Source organism: Ostrea edulis, chromosome 6 (genome assembly GCF_947568905.1).
Source record: "Ostrea edulis chromosome 6, xbOstEdul1.1, whole genome shotgun sequence".
NCBI lineage: Eukaryota > Metazoa > Mollusca > Bivalvia > Ostreida > Ostreidae > Ostrea > Ostrea edulis.
The window spans coordinates 2,574,602-2,595,242 of NC_079169.1; the positions used below are offsets into that span (position 1 = coordinate 2,574,602).

The 20,641-nt window shown below is 35.2% G+C and overlaps 1 protein-coding gene across 2 annotated transcripts; it reads right to left on the reverse strand.

Moving 5' to 3' along the window:
- Window positions 1-3,334: 3,334 nt before the first annotated feature.
- LOC125646217 (nucleoporin NUP35-like) lies at window positions 3,335-20,137 on the reverse strand. Of its 2 annotated transcripts, none has more exons than XM_048872408.2 (11): window positions 20,062-20,137; window positions 15,306-15,415; window positions 14,892-14,992; window positions 13,016-13,130; window positions 11,338-11,398; window positions 11,146-11,248; window positions 10,974-11,027; window positions 10,560-10,629; window positions 10,338-10,466; window positions 7,682-7,816; window positions 3,335-3,480 (listed from the first exon to the last, which is right to left on the reverse strand). In XM_048872408.2, the coding sequence occupies exons 1-11, from the start codon at window positions 20,090-20,092 to the stop codon at window positions 3,403-3,405; spliced, it is 987 nt and encodes a 328-aa protein (XP_048728365.1). In that variant the 5' UTR covers window positions 20,093-20,137; the 3' UTR covers window positions 3,335-3,402. The 2 variants fall into 2 exon arrangements, with proteins under 2 accessions (XP_048728365.1, XP_048728366.1); XM_048872409.2 differs by having other exon boundaries at window positions 3,335-6,248; window positions 20,062-20,130.
- Window positions 20,138-20,641: the final 504 nt, after the last annotated feature.

The window sequence follows — 20,641 nt, forward strand, 5'->3', positions numbered from 1 at the left end:
TCTATGGGCACGAATTGTGCTCCTTTGTTAGCTGACCCGTTTTTATATTCTTTTGAAGCACAATTTATTCCCAAACTTCTACCATGAGAAGAAAAAATCTCTTGCTGTGGCCTTCAATTCTACATTTAGATATTTCGACGACTTATTATTTATTAACAATGATAATTTTCATTCATATGTCGATTCAATATACATGTAACCCTGTGAACTCGAAATAAAGGACACCAAAGAGCCATCCACTTCTTCTTCATACTGAGAAATTTTATCGGATATAGATATTAACGTCAAACTAACAACTCAACTTTATGACAAATGGGATGATTTCAGCTTCTCCATCGTCAACTTCCCATATTTATGTAGCAATATTCCATTATCACCTGCATATGGAGTTTATATCTCTCAATTGATTTGATATGTAAGAGCTTGTTCTGTATATGGTCAGTTTTTAAATCGAGGTAGGCTACTCACAAACTAGCTGCAGAACTGTAGCTCTCTGAAAAAATATTTTGACATAACAGAGAGCTACAGATCCACCCCTTATAAAAACCTTCGATTTACGGTCTGTCAACATAATTTTTTCGGAGAGTTACAGTTCTGCAGCTATACATTACAATGCATTTAGTTTCTCTTGCACATATGCAGTTGTAGAGAAGCAGATTTTTAAAAATTGGTCAATTTTTGACAGTTATTGCCCCAACCATAAGGTCCCAGGAGGGCAGGAGTCCTGAAATTTATAATTTACGTCCCCCTTGTCACAAAGATGCTTCATACCAAATTTGAAAAGAAGTAGCATAATAGTTATGAAGAAGTTAAACAAGAGGCCCAAGGGCCTAGAATCGCTCTTCTGATAAATTGTACAACCCCACCATTTCTATTCTTAGCCTCTTAGTATTCTAAATCTTTAGTTAAATCCTAAGAATTCAAAAAAAGTAGGTCAATGTGACCTACTTTTTGGTTTACACATTTTGAGAACCCAAGAAATATCAACTGACAAAGTTTGATGATTTTAAGCCAATTAGTATCTGAATATTGAAATATAGCTGTCAAATTCCAATCGTAGGTCATGGTGACCTACTTTCTGGTCAGCGAACTCCGAACATGCAAGACCCATCAACTGACAAAGTTTGATGACTGTAGGTCAAATAGTATCTGAAATATATAAATATAGCCGTCCAATTCCAAAAGTAGGTCAAGGTGACCTACTTTTTGGTCAACACCCTTTGAACATGCAAGACGCATCAACTAACAAAGTTTGATGACTGTAGGTCAAATAGTATCTGAAATATATAAATATAGGTGTCCAATTCCAAAAGTAGGTCAAGTTGACCTACTTTTTGGTCGAAACCCTTCGAACATGCAAGACCCATCAACTGACAAAGTTTGATGACTGTAGGTCAAATAGTATTTGAAATATATAAATATAGCCGTCAAATTCCAAAAGTAGGTCAAGGTGACCTACTTTTTGGTCGACACACTCCATTGACTCAAGATGCATCAACTGTCAAAGTTTGATGATTGTAGGTCAATTAGTGACTGAAATATATAAATATAACTGTCAAATGCCAAAAGTAGGTCACAGTGACCTACTTTTTGGTCGATACACTCCGAAGACTCAAGATGCATCAACTGACAAAGTTTGATGATTGTAGGTCAAATAGTGTCTGAAATATAGTAATTTAGCTGTCAAATACCAAAAGTAGGTCACGGTGACCTACTTTTTGGTCGACACAAACCGAAGACTGAAGACGCATCAACTGACAAAGTTTGATGATCCTAGGTTTTACAGTGCCCAAAATATGCATCTAAAATTGAAAATGTGAAATTTGAATATCTGCAAAATTCAAAAAGTAGGTCACTGTGACCTACTTTTTTATAAATATGTTTCAAGGCCTCAAGATGCATCAACTTACAAGATTTGATGATTCTAAACCTCTCGGTATTTGAAATAACAACTTAAAATATATCTATAAATGATAAGCCATAAAATTCAGAAAGTAGGTCACGGTGACCTATTTTTCAGTTGACGCATTTCAAGGTCCCATGATCCACCAACTGACAAGTTTTGATGATCATAGGCTTCAAAGTGTCCAAGGTATGCATCAAAATTAATTTTAAAATAAATACCTGCAAAATTCAAAAAGTAGGTCACCGTGACCTACTTTTGAGACAACTTGACACAAGGTCCTAAGATGCATCAACTGTCAAAATTTGATGATCCTAGTCCTTATAATGACTAAAATATCTAAGATTTAAGGAATTTAAAAAAAATTTAAATTTAGGTCAACTTTGAAGTGACCTTGAGACCATGCCCTTTGCCCCAGGGTAATGCCTTGAACAATTTTTAATCTACAACATATCCTCATCCTTATGTGTAAGTTTGGTGATAATCTGCCCAGTGGTTCTTGAGAAGATTTTTTAGCAACCACTACTTTTGTTTGTATTTTCCTGATTATCTCCCCTTGTTAAAGGGTCACATCCCTTTATTTAGTATGTATGAAAGCCCTTGGGCCAATGATACCCTGTAACAAATTTGAAAAAAATTGGCCAAGGGGTTCTTGAGTTATAGCCCTTTTTCTAAAAAGTTTACGCACACCGCACAAATGGCCATAGCATTAGCTCTTTGAGCCTTTGGCTCAGAAGAGCTAAAAATGTTCAATTGTTAACTCACCACGACGGACCGCAACCAATTGCAATAGATCACCTGAGTTTACTCCGACGACCTAAACATGAAAATACATGAGGGTATGCACGGCAACACTTGACGCCAGCATACCTCATATTTAGTGTATTAGCGAATCTTGATAAATATAGTATGTCTATTTCAATGGTGGAGAATTCTGACAGGTTGAAAGAAGAATGTAAACGACAAATTTCATTTTTGAAAGTAATGGAGGGCAGGCACTGCGACGCTTCACATTCGTACACTTTCCATGAAGCACTATCCTGTTTCCTGAATTATGCTGACATCAAGCGCCCTTACATACTGAATTATGCTGACATAAAGCGCCCTTACATACTGAATTATGCTGACATAAAGCGCCCTTACATACTGAATTATGCTAACATAAAGCGTCCTTACATACTGAATTATGCTGACATAAAGCGCCCTTACATACTGAATTATGCTGACATAAAGCGCCCTTACATACTGAATTATGCTGACATAAAGCGCCCTTACATACTGAATTATGCTGACATAAAGCACCCTTTTCGTGAAGCACTATCCTGTTTCCTGAATTATGCTGACATTAAGTGTCCTTATATATTTTCAAAAGTAAAAATTTATTCTTTAAATGATTACTAATGTCGTACAACTTTAAAACAAAACACCCGATTAATATGTACATTTATTAAGAAAACAATTCATTGCACCAGTATTAAATGATAACTGTCCTGTGTATGTCACCAGCCAAACATATACTCCATAGTCTTGCCGAGGAAGGAGGAATTCTTCTGGGGGGCATGACTGTTTTTCACAACCTGAAAAAAAAAGAGATATACAGAATTTTTCACCAAGAATAAAATAAGAGATCAATGTTGTTAATAAGGAAGGATAACTGGCAAAGAAATATATATTTATATATATATATATAGCATACGAGACATTTTTTCTCTCATATTAATACATAATTTTTAATGACATTTCAGGTAAACATTTCATTGGTAAGAAAATGCACAAGTCCCGTGAGCAAGTGCAAGATTACTGGGACATAAACGAAACATTCATAGCACCCCCCCCCCCTTTTTAAATTAAAGTACATAAAGTAAATAAAATAGCCATTGGTCAAACTGCATTTTAAAAATATTCTAACTCTAGTTTATCAAGGAAGTTACATGTTTTTTTAAACTCTACTACACCTATTTTAAAAATTCCAAACAACGATGTTCTCTGTCCTAAGTCAATCAATATTTTGTAATTTTCAAAATACCTTAGATGCAATTTGGAAACGCATTTGTTGTGTTAATTAGTGTTATAAACGTCTTTAAAAAATGCAGTTTGGCAAATATATAACTTATTCTAAAATATTGGAAAATGAGAGAGAGAGAGAGAGAGAGAGAGAGAGAGAGATGTGTTACATGAACGATTACAAAGTTCATGCCATATGAACCTGTCCAAATTGTATGATAAAATAGAATGTCTTCATAATCTGACAGAATATTTTAATAACATATGAATCCCATTAATTACAAAAAAAGTCATTGTGTCGGATGTGCATATTGGTTTTTCCCTTCACAGTTCTTCTTGCAATTGATGCTTTATATCAGTCAGATTTGGCAGATTTAGTACCTGCACTCCTTCACATAGTTTAATAAGTTCGTCTATTTTCTTGTAAGAATAATCAATTCCTAAAATCAGTGTCGTGGTTTGCAGTCGGTTATAATATGCATTCGATACCATAATTTATATTATGTATGCCTAAGTAATGTTTTCTTATGTTGTCCCGGTAGCACGACTTTACGTGCCTTTAATTTGAAGAGTTCCACTAATGGAAATGATAAATATTCATTTGAATCTTATTTTGTTTCTAAAGAAAAATTAAAAAAAAAATAATAATTGTGAAATATGCTATTACTAGGTCTTGTTTGAAGAGTTAGCATATTTTGAATAGTTCCTGATTGTGGCAAGTAGAATTATAAAGTCAACTTTTATGTATTACAGAAATCTGTATATATCATTATTAAGTTAATGTAGCAAATAAGGGGAGACAAATATTCGGATCAATTAGAGATCAAATTCAGTAGTATGGTATTTACTACCTCGGTGATCTACCGGTAACCACCAGGCCAATATACAAATGTACAATGTAGAGTAACAGTACTACAATATGCTATTCAAACCTATTTGGGAAATCATACAAGAACTCTTCATATCAAGGAGATGAAAAAATGGCCATTTATGACCTTAAAAGATAAACTAACACCAATAAGGTAGGACATTTCTAAATCTATATTTAGTGACTTTTTACACAAATATCAATGTGGAATTCCAGAATATTGAATTTACAAAATCTGGTAAACTCTTCTCCTTTAATAGTCAAATTAGGAAAGACTATCAATTGCAAGGGTATCTGAAATTCCAAATCAATAATGCTATGTAATCAAGCTTCTGTTTTTATCTGATCCACAAAGTGCTAACACATGGTAAAATGCAGAGAGACATGCTGCACAATACCATAATTTGACCCACCTATGATGAGCATAAATACAAAGGAAATAAATTAACATTGTAAGAATTAGATCTAAATATTTTCAGCAAGGGTCTACAAACTGCATTAAATCATTTTTAGCACCACTGAAACTGTGAATTTGAACACTTGGATAATTAATCTCTGCATTTTGAATGTGCATGGTGAAACTCATGTGCAAAACACAAATAAACAGTGCAATAGTATTTTACTATGAACACCATAAGTGATGAAACAATTGTCGCCAACATTCGATTGTCGATCGTTTTTGGCCCGTCAATTCCGATTATCGATTCCATTTTTCATAATCGATTGTCGCTCGAACACAAATCCACAATAAACAAGTCAACTATGTATGCATTATAATTAATATACTTGACAAGGGAGAAGGCTTACGATATCATCATCCTCATAGATATTGAAACCAATCAGCAATCATGAAGTTGGTAACTATCCGAGATTCCTCTGACTCATCTCTGCTTGAATAGTGTGACGTGCACACATGTCACAGTATAAAAGCAGCGTTAAAGAGTCGGAGAAGTATCGCATTAGTTGATAACTTGATATGTATCTCTACCTATGGAAAGCCAAGTCAGATGCCTGGAAATTTTTGGGGTTTATTAAAACGAAAGCCTATCTGGATGATGTGGCTAGAAAGAAACAACCATTTCATTCCTTGTTAATAGGCTAGTAGATGTGTGTATGTTTTACATATCCATAAATAACCCCCCAAATAATAAACATTTATCACCTACATGTAAATACCGATTATATCGATCATTGATTGATACAGTTCTTCCAATTTCGACCAGTTATTGATTATGAAAATTTTCCGATTATTCAACACTACATAAAATGATGCATTTCAATCATCGTAATATAGGCAATTGGTAAATAGAAATCCCGCAGTTACCTTGACCTTTCTTCTTTTGACCCCAAAATCTTTAGGGTTTTTCCTCTTTTGATAACAATGCTACATGTGAAGTATGAAGTCAATCGAGTGGACATGACCTGTAGACTGTCTACAAGCTTTTCCTATCAAATCCCATACTTAGCAAATTTCTACAATGTTCAAAAGTTGAAATATATTATCCCTTCTTATATAACCCTATACAAATTTTCCCTTTTGTTTTGGACTTTATTGAGAAATTGTGGGAATAAATTACTTTCCATGTGGTAAACAAAATTCATTTTCCGTACAAAAATATATATTTAGTTTTCATTTTCATCATTTTTTTTGTTTATAGCCGGTGTCCTTATTCTGTAAGTCACCGATATAGAGAGACATAAAAAAAAATAGCTCATCATTTACAAGCCCAGCAAAACGAAAGTCTAGAAAACAATATTACAACAGAATGGCAGAAGGAAACAGGGTAAGTAACACCATGCCCAAAGTCATTTCATGGTGGGGACATACAAAAAATCAAACTCCCACAGTAATGGAAACCCAGTATAATAAGCAATTTCTGGGTTATTACATATAAATCATTTAAAGCTGTGTATTTTCAGTTCACATGGGGCTATATTGAAGACATGTTTTGACAAAAGTGTAGGGGGAGAATATGTGAGAATTTTGATTTTATTTTATTGTTTGATATTAGAATTTTGAAACATTATGCAAGAAGCGATATAAGACCTCAACATTATACAAATTTTTTTTAAAAAGAACTCAAGCGAGCTTTTTGGCCAATCTTCAACAACACATAGTGCAAATTTGATTTTGTGGCTGCATTTGAAAAATGATTTACTCGAAGAAATGTTTGTATTTGCAATTTTTGGAAGTCTGTGGTGTCTTCGACAGTAGTATTAGGACATAATGACAAGTGTGTACATGTAGTAATATTAAGTGAATTCATATCCAATGTAAATGTTTGTATTTTGAGTGCTTTGTAAACTCTTTACCGGAAGTTTATATATACCGTCCCACATGAACTATATCTCTTATAAGCAAACATTACGAAAAGAGGAAATAACTAATCCAATTTACTCTCAATCTCTTGAATGTTTGATTTCTTGAAGTTCTTCATCTCTTGAAATGAAATTTCTTTTTCACTCTCGTTCTCTCAAAGCTTATAAACATTTCCACGTGGACCTTACCTGGATAACAGTGAATGCCTAGGGCTAGCTCAGACATGTTAATTAGGTGTTTATGTAGGTAACACATCCCCCATGTTTCCTTGTGGGGTGGATGTTTAATTGGTAAATTTAACCCACCTCCTGCACTTTGTTTTTTGTGATTTAATTCAACTCTAGATGAAAACTTGTTTGGTCATAAGAGGTGACTAAATGGAGCGATCCTTTGGATGAGACCGCAAAAACTGAGGCCATATGTCACAGTAGGTGTGGCACAATAAAAATCCCTCCCTGCTCAAAGGCCACAAATACCAAGCATAGGCCTAAATTTTACAGTCCTTCACCGGCAATGATGACGTCTTCATATGAGTGAAAAATTTTCGAGCTGGATGTTAAACAATATACAATCAACCAACCCTCACCTCATGCTCACTCTTGGCAGCCCTGTAGGCAGCAGTAAGCGGTCGGATGGGAGCATTTCTGGTCGTAGTTGAGGTATTGAAGTCCAGCGAGTGCTCCTCTGTAATAATGGCTTGTCTGTCTCTGTCCATCACAGCCTGAAATCATGAACATATAGCTGTACAGAGTCCTGATATCATTAACATATAGCTGTACAGAATCCTGATATCATTAACATATAGCTGTACAGAGTCCTGATATCATTAACATATAGCTGTACAGAATCCTGATATCATTAACATATAGCTGTACAGAATCCTGATATCATTAACATATAGCTGTACAAAGTCCTGATATCATTAATGTATAGCTGTACAGAGTTCTGATATCATTAACAGATAGCTGTACAGAATCCTGATATCATTAATGTAGAGCTGTACAGAGTCCTGATATCATTAATGTATAGCTGTACAGAATCCTGATATCATTAATGTATAGTTGTACAAAGTCCTGATATCATTAACATATAGCTGTACAGAATCCTGATATCATTAACATATAGCTGTACAGAGTCCTGATATCATTAACATATAGCTGTACAAAGTCCTGATATCATTAATGTATAGCTGTACAGAATCCTGATATCATTAACATATAGCTGTACAAAGTCCTGATATCATTAACGTATAGCTGTACAGAGTCCTGATATCATTAACAGATAGCTGTACAGAATCCTGATATCATTAACATATAGTTGTACAAAGTCCTGATATCATCAACATATAGCTGTACAGAATCCTGATATCATTAACATATAGCTGTACAGAGTCCTGATATCATTAACACATAGCTGTACAAAATCCTGATATCATTAACATATAGCTGTACAGAATCCTGATATCATTAATGTATAGCTGTACAGAATCCTGACATCATTAACATATAGCTGTACAGAGTCCTGATATCATTAACATATAGCTGTACAGAGTCCTGACATCATTAACATATAGCTGTACAGAGTCCTGACATCATTAACATATAGCTGTACAGAGTCCTGATATCATTAACGTATAGCTGTACAAAGTCCTGATATCATTAACGTATAGCTGTACAGAATCCTGATATCATTAACATATAGCTGTACAGAGTCCTGACATCATTAACATATAGCTGTACAGAATGCTGACATCATTAATGTATAGCTGTACAAAATCCTGATATCATTAACATATAGCTGTACAGAGTCCTGATATCATTAACAGATAGCTGTACAGAATCCTGATATCATTAACATATAGTTGTACAAAGTTCTGATATCATCAACATATAGCTGTACAGAATCCTGATATCATTAACATATAGCTGTACAGAGTCCTGATATCATTAACACATAGCTGTACAAAATCCTGATATCATTAACATATAGCTGTACAGAATCCTGATATCATTAATGTATAGCTGTACAGAATCCTGACATCATTAACATATAGCTGTACAGAGTCCTGATATCATTAACATATAGCTGTACAGAGTCCTGACATCATTAACATATAGCTGTACAGAATCCTGATATCATTAACATATAGCTGTACAAAGTCCTGATATCATTAACATATAGCTGTACAGAGTCCTGATATCATTAACATATAGCTGTACAGACTCCTGATATCATTAATGTATAGCTGTACAGAGTCCTGATATCATTAATGTATAGCTTTACAGAGTTCTGATATCATTAACATATAGCTATACAGAGTCCTGACATCATTAACATATAGCTGTACAGAGTCCTGACATCATTAACATATAGCTGTACAGAGTCCTGATATCATTAACGTATAGCTGTACAAAGTCCTGATATCATTAACGTATAGCTGTACAGAATCCTGATATCATTAACATATAGTTGTACAAAGTCCTGATATCATTAACATATAACTGTACAGAATCCTGATATCATTAATGTATAGCTGTACAAAATCCTGATATCATTAACATATAGCTGTACAGAGTCCTGATATCATTAACATATAGCTGTACAGAGTCCTGATATCATTAACATATAGTTGTACAAAGTCCTGATATCATTAACATATAACTGTACAGAATCCTGACATCATTAATGTATAGCTGTACAAAATCCTGATATCATTAACATATAGCTGTACAGAGTCCTGATATCATTAACATATAGCTGTACAGAGTCCTGATATCATTAACATATAGCTGTACAGAGTCCTGATATCATTAACATATAGCTGTACAAAGTCCTGATATCATTAATGTATAGCAGTACAGAGTCCTGACATCATTAACATATAGCTGTACAGAGTCCTGATATCATTAACATATAGTTGTACAAAGTCCTGATATCATTAACATATAACTGTACAGAATCCTGATATCATTAACATATAGCTGTACAGAGTCCTGATATCATTAACATATAGCTGTACAAAGTCCTGATATCATTAATGTATAGCAGTACAGAGTCCTGACATCATTAACATATAGCTGTACAGAGTCCATGATCTCGTCAGTAATGATCTGTGGTTTGTGTCAAGGTCATCTATCTCTCAACAAAGTTGACTCACATAAGAAACAATCAACAACTAGAACAAGTTTCTACTTCTATAACCCCTTTCATTAAAAATTATTTTTAAGAGAGGAAAATGGAACCTTATCAATGCAGGACTTGACCCCAATCATCACACAGTTATTGAAGATTTTTCCGTCTTTGCTGAGAGCTTTCTTGGCCTGTAGCTTAGACTGGTAGTGGAGGTGCATCCAGTTCCCTTCAGATGCAATCTGAAACAATCAACATGTCTGCATTATCTCTCATTTCTTACATCCTGAATTCAGCATGACATATCTAACAAACTCTGTACACGTATCTCTCACCTCGTATTTTAAGATGTTCCCGTACTGTGAAAACTGCTGTAGAAAATAGGACGCAGCAGCAGCCTGAAATCTGGAGAGAAAAATCAACACTGACAGTATTCCCTTCTCTGCTGTTGCATGCAAATCTGTTTTTATTATTGTCAATTCTCTTAATCAAGACATTTCTTTTTTCATCTACACATACATGTATTTTCATATTTTTTGGACATACAGTCAAACTTTGTTATCTTGAACTCGATGGGACAGAGAAAAAACTTCAAAATATCTGAGGATTCGAGATATTGAGGGTAAAATACTTTAAAAATATGTGGTTCAGATATCTGAATCATTTCAAGATATCCCTGGTATTCAAGATATTGGTGTTTGAGATACCTAAGTTTGACTTCATTTTGTTTAAAAATTGGTCTATCTCACCCAAACACTGTAACCCAAGTCTCATCTAGCGCATCATCTGCTGTCAACATTTCTCTGAAAGAAACAAAGCTATCTGTAAAATAGTTAATTACTCCACAACAATAGAACCTGCTAGTCAATGGTAAAAATATAATCATGATAATTAAACAAATTACCATAAGTCATTGCTTACCCCTGGGTGTAGAATGGGTCTAACTGTGCAGGAGACAGATTCATTGTGTTGTCCATTATAAAACTCTGATTGGTTCCCTGAGGAGTTTCACTGTGTAAAATACCTATCAGAAACACAGAGAATACGTCACTAATGAGAGGATGCTGTGCAGAGTTCTGAGAGTGTATGTGTGACTTATTTATAGACACTCACTTGCTGTTGGTGGAGCACCTATACCAGGGGTGTGAGCAGATTTCATGTGTAAACTTTGATCCTAAAATTGTAAAAAAAAAAAAAAAAAAAATCAAATAAGTACTCTAGTGGACTTGAAGTCAATAGAAAGAAAGATTTCTAAAGGATCAATAGACTGATAACTCCCGAGTTCAGCCGACTCCTTCTACCAGAACCCCATTGATACTTTCTTGTTTACGGATTATGACAGTAACACTAAGGATTGATATCACATATTTCTCATTTAATTATTCTTTTCTTGGCTGATCTTGTCTACTGCTGTGGACCATCAACGATATCTTCCAAAATAAAAATGCAACAAATTTGTCAACGAGTCCATTCGCAAATGTTTTAGCATGTTAATATGTTTTTGAGAACCCACTAGATATATCCTAGATCCAAGTAGTCAACAATAAACATGCTTAACAAGGAAAGGTTGTGACCAGGGAAGACTGTAGAGTCCACTACATGAATGTCACTCTCATTATCAGAGAATTATCACACCAACGATGACATTACGACCCCAAAAATAGATTAGATATCAATATCCATATAGTGGCCCTGACCTTGAAAATCTATAGAACTTGACAACTTACCATTGGGAACAAGTATGCAGGGTTTGATTATCCCCCAGTAGTACTCTTTCATCTACCCATTAGGATTTTAAGAAATTCCTTGAATGGCATTGATTTCTGACCCCTGTCAGACTTTGAAAATGAATTAGGTCTGACAATTCATCATGGGGAATCGACATCCCCCATTTCTTCAGTTTTGTCTGAATTCTCCTTTAATACAAAGATTTTAAAGAAATCCTGTCATATGCCTTAAATTTGACTTTGAAAATCAATATTAAGGTTCCACAACTGACCACTGGGTAACTTGTTACTTAATGTAGTCAGGGACTTCATCTCATTGTTAGACATCAGTAACTTGTTACTTAATGTAGTCAGGGACTTCATCTCATTGTTAGACATCAGTAACTTGTTACTTAATGTAGTCAGGGACTTCATCTCATTGTTAGAGATCAGTAACTTGTTACTTAATGTTGACAGGGACTTCATCTCATTGTTAGAGATCAGTAACTTGTTACTTAATGTTGACAGGGACTTCATCTCATTGTTAAAGATAAGTAACTTGTTACTTAATGTTGTCAGGGACTTCATCTCATTGTTAGACATCAGTAACTTGTTACTTAATGTAGTCAGGGACTTCATCTCATTGTTAGACATCAGTAACTTGTTACTTAATGTTGACAGGGACTTCATCTCATTGTTAGAGATCAGTAACTTGTTACTTAATGTTGACAGGGACTTCATCTCATTGTTAGAGATCAGTAACTTGTTACTTAATGTAGTCAGGGACTTCATCTCATTGTTAGACATCAGTAACTTGTTACTTAATGTAGTCAGGGACTTCATCTCATTGTTAGACATCAGTAACTTGTTACTTAATGTAGTCAGGGACTTCATCTCATTGTTATAGACCTGTTATTCATTATTGTAGTTAACTTTCTTTTGTGTGTGGAGGATTTAAATCCGTGGATATATCCACAAAATGAGAGAACAACAAAAATTAAAATCCCATGAAATTAATAACTTTACAGTCTTTCCAGGCTTAAACATAGACCACAACAAAAAGAGCAACTAGTAGTGACTCCTACATGATGTGGTGTGTGGGGGGTGTGAAAGGAACTTGACATGGCATTTGTGGGACTGCTCATCAAACTCTTGGTAGGAGGGGCTCCAATTCTCTCTTTAGGTCGCAGTACTTCAGCTCTGTGGAAAAAGCACACTACTACAAATACTCAAATAAAAATTCACACTACTGTCAAATACTCACAAATTTTTTTACACTACTACAAATACTCACTTAAACATTTACAAGAGTTATTCAACAAAAAATAAATAAGAAAGCACTACAAGACACCCTTCCAACAAGTAAAATATTTAATCAGAGATGTGACACTGTCAGAGGTACAACAGTAATCAGAGATGTGACACTGTCAAGAGTACGACAGTAATCAGAGATGTGACACTGTCAGGTGTACAACAGTAATCAGAGATGTGACACTGTCAGAGGTACAACAGTAATCAGAGATGTGACACTGTCAAGTGTACAACAGTAATCAGAGATGTGACACTGTCAGAGGTACAACAGTAATCAGAGATGTGACACTGTCAGAGGTACAACAGTAATCAGAGATGTGACACTGTCAAGAGTACGACAGTAATCAGAGATGTGACACTGTCAAGTGTACAACAGTAATCAGAGATGTGACACTGTCAAGTGTACAACAGTAATCAGAGATGTGACACTGTCAAGTGTACGACAGTAATCAGAGATGTGATACTGTCAAGTGTACAACAGTAATCAGAGATGTGACACTGTCAGAGGTACAACAGTAATCAGAGATGTGACACTGTCAAGAGTACGACAGTAATCAGAGATGTGACACTGTCAAGTGTACATCAGTAATCAGAGATGTGACACTGTCAGGTGTACATCAGTAATCAGAGATGTGATACTGTCAAGTGTACATCAGTAATCAGAGATGTGACACTGTCAGAGGTACAACAGTAATCAGAGATGTGACACTGTCAAGTGTACAACAGTAATCAGAGATGTGACACTGTCAGGTGTACAACAGTAATCAGAGATGTGACACTGTCAAGTGTACATCAGTAATCAGAGATGTGACACTGTCAGAGGTACAACAGTAATCAGAGATGTGACACTGTCAAGTGTACAACAGTAATCAGAGATGTGACACTGTCAGGTGTACATCAGTAATCAGAGATGTGATACTGTCAAGTGTACAACAGTAATCAGAGATGTGACACTGTCAGAGGTACAACAGTAATCAGAGATGTGACACTGTCAAGTGTACAACAGTAATCAGAGATGTGACACTGTCAAGTGTACAACAGTAATCAGAGATGTGACACTGTCAAGTGTACGACAGTAATCAGAGATGTGATACTGTCAAGTGTACATCAGTAATCAGAGATGTGACACTGTCAAGTGTACAACAGTAATCAGAGATGTGACACTGTCAGAGGTACAGCAGTAATCAGAGATGTGACACTCTCAGGTGTACAACAGTAATAAATCTTTTACTTTGACGTCTAGTGACAGTTAATGTGAAGAATGATTGTAAATATAATTTAATTGAGTTAAGTTATACATTGAGTACTGAATGCTTATTTACTGTCAGGCTTATTTTCAAGTTATTGCCTTCAGTAAGCAAATTATAAGAATGGCTCATTTTCAACAGCAGCTTATCATCGAGAGCATTTTATTTTCGAGATTTATACCAACCTACAGAATGTTGAAAGGCATTTGATCAGTGGTGTACAACAACTGGTTACACTTCATTTACACACTGTCTTTGCTCACATAAGACGTTACACCTGTAAACTCATTAACCAATTGGTCTGTAAAATGCAGTAGGCTGCAACTGTTTCAAAATGTCCCGTGACATTGTCTAATGACTGCAATAAACAAACCTAGGCTTAGACTCGATGTGATAAACAAACCTGGGTCTTGATCCAGCATGATGACTGGTGGGAGAGGTCATTGATGATCCTCTTTGAGATGAGGAGGGGGAACTTGCTGTAGACCAGTGTTGTGGACCTGGCTGAAATATGCAAGATAAAAAACAATAAACAGTCGTCTTTTCGTATCAATGCAGACGCTTTTATGGGAGAGGATTTTTTTAAATCAGTTGTTCAACATTGTCTGCAAATCTCGAAAAAACATGAAGCAAATTACTGCTGCAAATTTTCCAGGTGCGAAATATCTGTAATACACAGTGTATGAAAATGACACGTCAGTCTTTTTTTTCTAAAATACCTCCAACACTTGTTAAATATATCATAATTAAATTTCTGTCTTATCATATAATGCATTAATACAATTTGACATCATGATAACACATGAATAATCCCTACACTGTGATGTATAGATTCTCCCATCAGGAAGCTGGGTAAGAACTGAGACTGGTGGGGAGAGGTGGGACTCGCTGGGGACCCCATGGTCATCGGCTCCATCCCAAAACTACCTGTAGGGAACAAAAACATAAATCAGTACCTAGTTATATCATAAACTGGTATTAATCACTGTCAGCTCATGAAATCAGTACTTAGTTACATCATAAACTGGTATTAGTCACTGTCAGCTCATGAAATCAGTACCTAGTTATATCATAAACTGGTATTACTCACTGTCAGCTCATGAAATCAGTACTTAGTTATATCATAAACTGGTATTAATCACTGTCAGTTCATGAAATCAGTACTTAGTTATATCATAAACTGGTATTACTCACTGTCAGCTCATGAAATCAGTACTTAGTTATATCATAAACTGGTATTAATCACTGTCAGCTCATGAAATCAGTACTTAGTTATATCATAAACTGGTATTACTCACTGTCAGCTCATGAAATCAGTACTTAGTTATATCATAAACTGGTATTAATCACTGTCAGCTCATGAAATCAGTACTTAGTTATATCATATACTGGTATTAATCACTGTCAGCACATGGTCACATCACAACCTCCTGGGATTGCATCATTGTTATATTTGTTTCGCTATACATCCATACAGCTACAGTAACATTGTAGGTAGGTTACCTGTGTGTGTTGTGCTCTGGTTATGTGTACCATTTCAGCTGCTGAGCAGAGCTTACTAGTAGCATTTTATATTTACCATTCATATACCAGTCAAAATGCTTTACACACTTTGCTTTTCCTAACACACATTACCATATATCACTTTTATGGGTAATTGCATTAAATGTGCATATATCCCAACATAACTGCTAATCAGCAGGCCTGACCCTGTACATGACACCTACTGTATCAGGTAACACTGCTAATTATCAGGCCTAACCCTGTACTGGGCACATGCTGTATCAAATGACACTGCTAATTATCAGGCCTGACCCTGTACAGGGCACCTACTGTTCAGGTAACCCTGCTAATTATCAGGCCTGACCCTGTACAGGGCACCTACTGTTCAGGTAACACTGCTAATTATCAGGCCTGACCCTGTACTGTGCACCTGCTGTATCAGGTAACACTGCTAATTATCAAGCCTGACCCTGTACTGGGCACCTGCTGTATCAGGTAACACTGCTAATTATCAGGCCTGACCCTGTACAGGGCACCTGCTGTATCAGATAGCACTGCACAACTAAATACAGGTATGCATTGCTCCAAGTAAAACTCAGCATTGTCTATCAACTCAGAAAGTAATGTGACATCTAATTTTGTTATTCAATTTTATGTTCTTACTTTCAGTTTTATGTTCTTACTGTTCTTACTTTCAGTTTTTACAGATGTAAACAGGTGTAAATACAGTATGATCATTGGAATATATGTTTCCTGGCATTGTTAACAACCCTCAAATACCCTCTGATGACAAGAATGCATTTCAATGTTTAAAATATGGCTACACAAACACTGCTGCCACAAGGACAGACATTCCAACACTTCCAACATGTTTCCTATGCATTCTGTAGACTACACACTTAATATCTTTATACTCTGTGAATTGTGAATGAAACATACACTGAAATTATTTCTCAAATATTGTTTTACTCAAAGAGAAACATATTGAAAAAGTTAATTCATTTATAAATACTCCAACTGGAACTTTCTGTCTGTAAGAATGTTTCTTGTAGTTCATCATGTTCATTGTTCACCAAGTTCCATTTTCAATACATTACCCGAGATGACTTATCATGCTGAATTTAACAAATTTTAAAAAGGAAATGTTACAATGTAGATCACTGGCTGTCACGAAATAAAAGTTTCAGTTACAATAGCCAAAGCATATCTGTCCCTTGACCACAGTTGCAATGTTTACGTACACTCGTAAATGAAATGGATCTGCTTCACATTGTTCTTTCATTCGGGTCGTAAATGATAATGTATGAATAGGTTAGGAAAACTTTCCCTATAGCAAGATCTTCTCGCTAAAAAGCAATTCTCCCTCTTTAGCAAGAAAGTAAACATTACCATAAACAGGTGTTTTGGTGCCTTGGTTGAACAGAGCTCCAGATAAGGTGCGTATCAGCGTAAATACTCATTAATTTTTACCAAATACGCATTAAAGTTTAAAATCAGGCGTACAATTACGCATTTGCGAATGTAAATACGCTTTACACTCCTAAAGTAATGCGTAGAGGTAACTCAATACACAACTGTATAAGCCTAATTGTAATACTTCTTTCTTAAATAAACAGGTAGGGTGCGATCGAAAGCACATAAAAACTTATATAATCAATCGTAAACGATTGATTATGGCACAGAAAATGGTACAGGACAAACGATATATATTTCTTCTGTTAAACTTACTAAGTTTTTACTGAAGTGTCGCTCCTGCAGCATTGTCTCGCTAACTATTTGAAAGTATTTGCAAGAATGGGAGTCATGCATTTATTTACCAACTTCCGTCACACATGCACTCGACGTTTTACACAAATGGAATATAACCAATTCTTGGTTAACGGTACAAGGTGAGAGGAATCCGACAGTAATTTGCAGTGAAAACAAAGTGCAAAAATATATATGGGCAGTATTAGGTTCGTCTAAATTTTAAAAAATGCTATAGAAAGTCACAAAAACTTTAGACTTTGAAACTGATATTGTTTGGTTTAAAATGCTTTTAGTTTCTTGGTTATAACAGTTTAATTTAAAATATGACAAATAGTTTTGTTGTTTGTTTGGTGTTTATGAAATGTTTTCAATACTGTACAATCACAGGGAATTCTTATCCATTTTGTTCTCAATTTATATGTTATATATAAATCATATATAGATTGAGAACAAAATGGATGAGAAGATCGTGGTTCAATAAATGATTGTATGTTTACGGGTGAAAATTCTTTGTAGTTCTTTTTTATTAAGTCTTCATTGTCATTGGGATTTTGAAATTTATTGTTGAGGTATTAAATTTTAATATGACAGACACTCAGTCATATAATATGATTATATTTAGACTAAGTAATCAAATCCTGTATTAATTAGTGGCAAACAGCAAAGATAATCAGTAAATTAACAAAATACTCTTTTGACTTTTTCTGAAAAGCAAAATACTCATTGATTTGAAAATCGGGGTAAATACTCATTGTGGTAAAAAATTATCTGGAGCTCTGCTGTGCGTAAGAGTTCCACAAAGGGAAAGAACTACTGGGCAACTCGGAAATTGCGTATTGAAAACACAGTCAAGAAATTTCATGCCAACGTTGCTGCAGGGTTCCAAATTACTGCTTACCCACACGCATTGGTGACTATATTTTGCTTATGTGCATCCAAAATTTCCGTTCTCGCCGCCCACTTGGCGACCATAACTGTCCAATCAACATTTTTCTTTCCGACCGATCCAAGTCCTAATATAAACGTTTCACTTTCTGGTTGAGATTATGCCACTTTGTGAGATATTCCTGAGGTATCAAACCTTCCAAAATGTAAACCAGAAGAATTTTAACAATGCAAGGGTTACCTCAAATGAAAAGAAAGTATCTGTTTTTACCGAAGTGAAAAGAATATGGCTCTATGACAGCGAAAAGGGATGGCATGTGCTGTGTGTACAAAACATGACACGAAAGGTCCAATCATTATGACAGCTTGCCTGAGTTATAAACTTGACAGTATTGTAAAGCTGAGAACTTTCAAAATCGCATAAAAATTCTGAAGAAGCATGTGTTGAAGTCAAACGCCACGTAGATCATTAAGTCCATGAACTCCAATATTTTTGCTAGGTTAAAGTAATGAGAGTGGAAATGAGAGAGGAAGAGAGAGAGAGAGAGAGAGAGATAGAGAGGTGTTTGAAACAATCACGGAAATGGGAACAGAATTTGAATATTGATAATTTAATTTTTCAAATAAATTGCAATGTGACCAGATGTTTCTTTTTTCTTGTAAAAAAACCCCCATATTATTCAATTTCATATATTGAAATTTCATGTGGGCTACAATGATTTCTTATTCAGGGGCCCACTCAGCCCCTATAAGCTATATTATAATATAGCTGAAGTTGGAACCCTGTGTGCTGTGCAAGAGGGAAGGAGACTGAAATCCAATGCACACCGTGAGTCAATCTAATTGAGATTAGATGTTAGATCCACTCACATACTCACTTGTGTAGCAAGTATGTGAGCAGATCTCACATCTAATCTCAATTAGATTGACCAAGAGCGTTTTTGTTTTGATTTATAATACATTTGCAGAAGTATCAGACATTTTAACACTTTTTCTTCTTTTCACGCAAAACACGGAGATATGTACTCCACGGTTGTTTTTCTCGGTTGTATGGAGATACATTTACTCTCGCTAAAGAGGAATAGTCGCGTTTTCGCGATAGTATCTCTCTATTGGGGAAGTATTCCCAACCTGATAAAGCTAACCTCTAGGAGTGAACAGATATCCTCAAAACATTAATAAAATAATCTCCCTATAAATGTCAGAAATTAACTTTATTATATAATTTTCTCCTCAGCTAAAATCGAAGATGTCATTCGTCTTCTGTCATCAAAGAACATGTATATAAGAAGACCCACATCGGGTACATGTCTCCGCTATCCAACCTTCCATTATTTCATTGCTTTCATTTTAGCCTCTGTAAAGGATTAGTTTTCCATTAAAAAAAATTCCGTTCAATCGGACTGAAACTCTTTAATTAAATCAATGAAGCTTACCATGAGCATCAAGCCCTTGAGATGAGAACATTTTGATTTTGAATTCTGTTCCTTGATATAAAATGTGACTTCCGGTGTATGTATTCAAGATAGGTTTTACACTAGATTTTCGTAGTCCCCCCCCCCCCCCCCCCCCTTATTTTTCTTTCTTTTTCCTAAATAACTACAGATAAAATCGTATTTCTTTTTCATTAACTTTATTCACTCTTTCTTTATTTACAACAATGTAAAACGAAGTAAAACGTATGTAAAATTAATGATGAGAGTGAATGGTTGGGTTCAAAAGATTCTTGTCTAGGCCTACAGGGAGGGAATTAGTTATTAAAGACATTGTTTAGAGGGGGGGGGGCAGTAATTAAACGTGTAAAGTGAGGACAAATTTCAACCAATGCACAGAAATTGTGAGGACAGAATTGCACTATGAGGACCAAAAACAAACCATCCTCATAAATGTGACCTACAGCATGTGAAAGATGTAGATACAAAATATTAGCATAGAGAGGACAAGTGGTGTGAGGACATGTCCTTACTAATATTCTCTCTCAAAAACCTTTCTTTCTTTTCTTTTTTTCATAATTCG

Bases quoted from the DNA above. Each gene is read 5' to 3' on its own strand.
- LOC125646217 (XM_048872408.2), bottom strand. From the start codon at position 20,092: ATGTTCTCATCTCAAGGGCTTGATGCTCATG. The intron at 14,993-15,305 runs GTAGGGATTATT...TGCATATTTCAG, and splicing joins GAGAATCTATACATCACAGT to CCAGGTCCACAACACTGGTC. The intron at 7,817-10,337 runs GTTCCATTTTCC...TCATGATTTCAG, and splicing joins TCAAGTCCTGCATTGATAAG to GCTGTGATGGACAGAGACAG.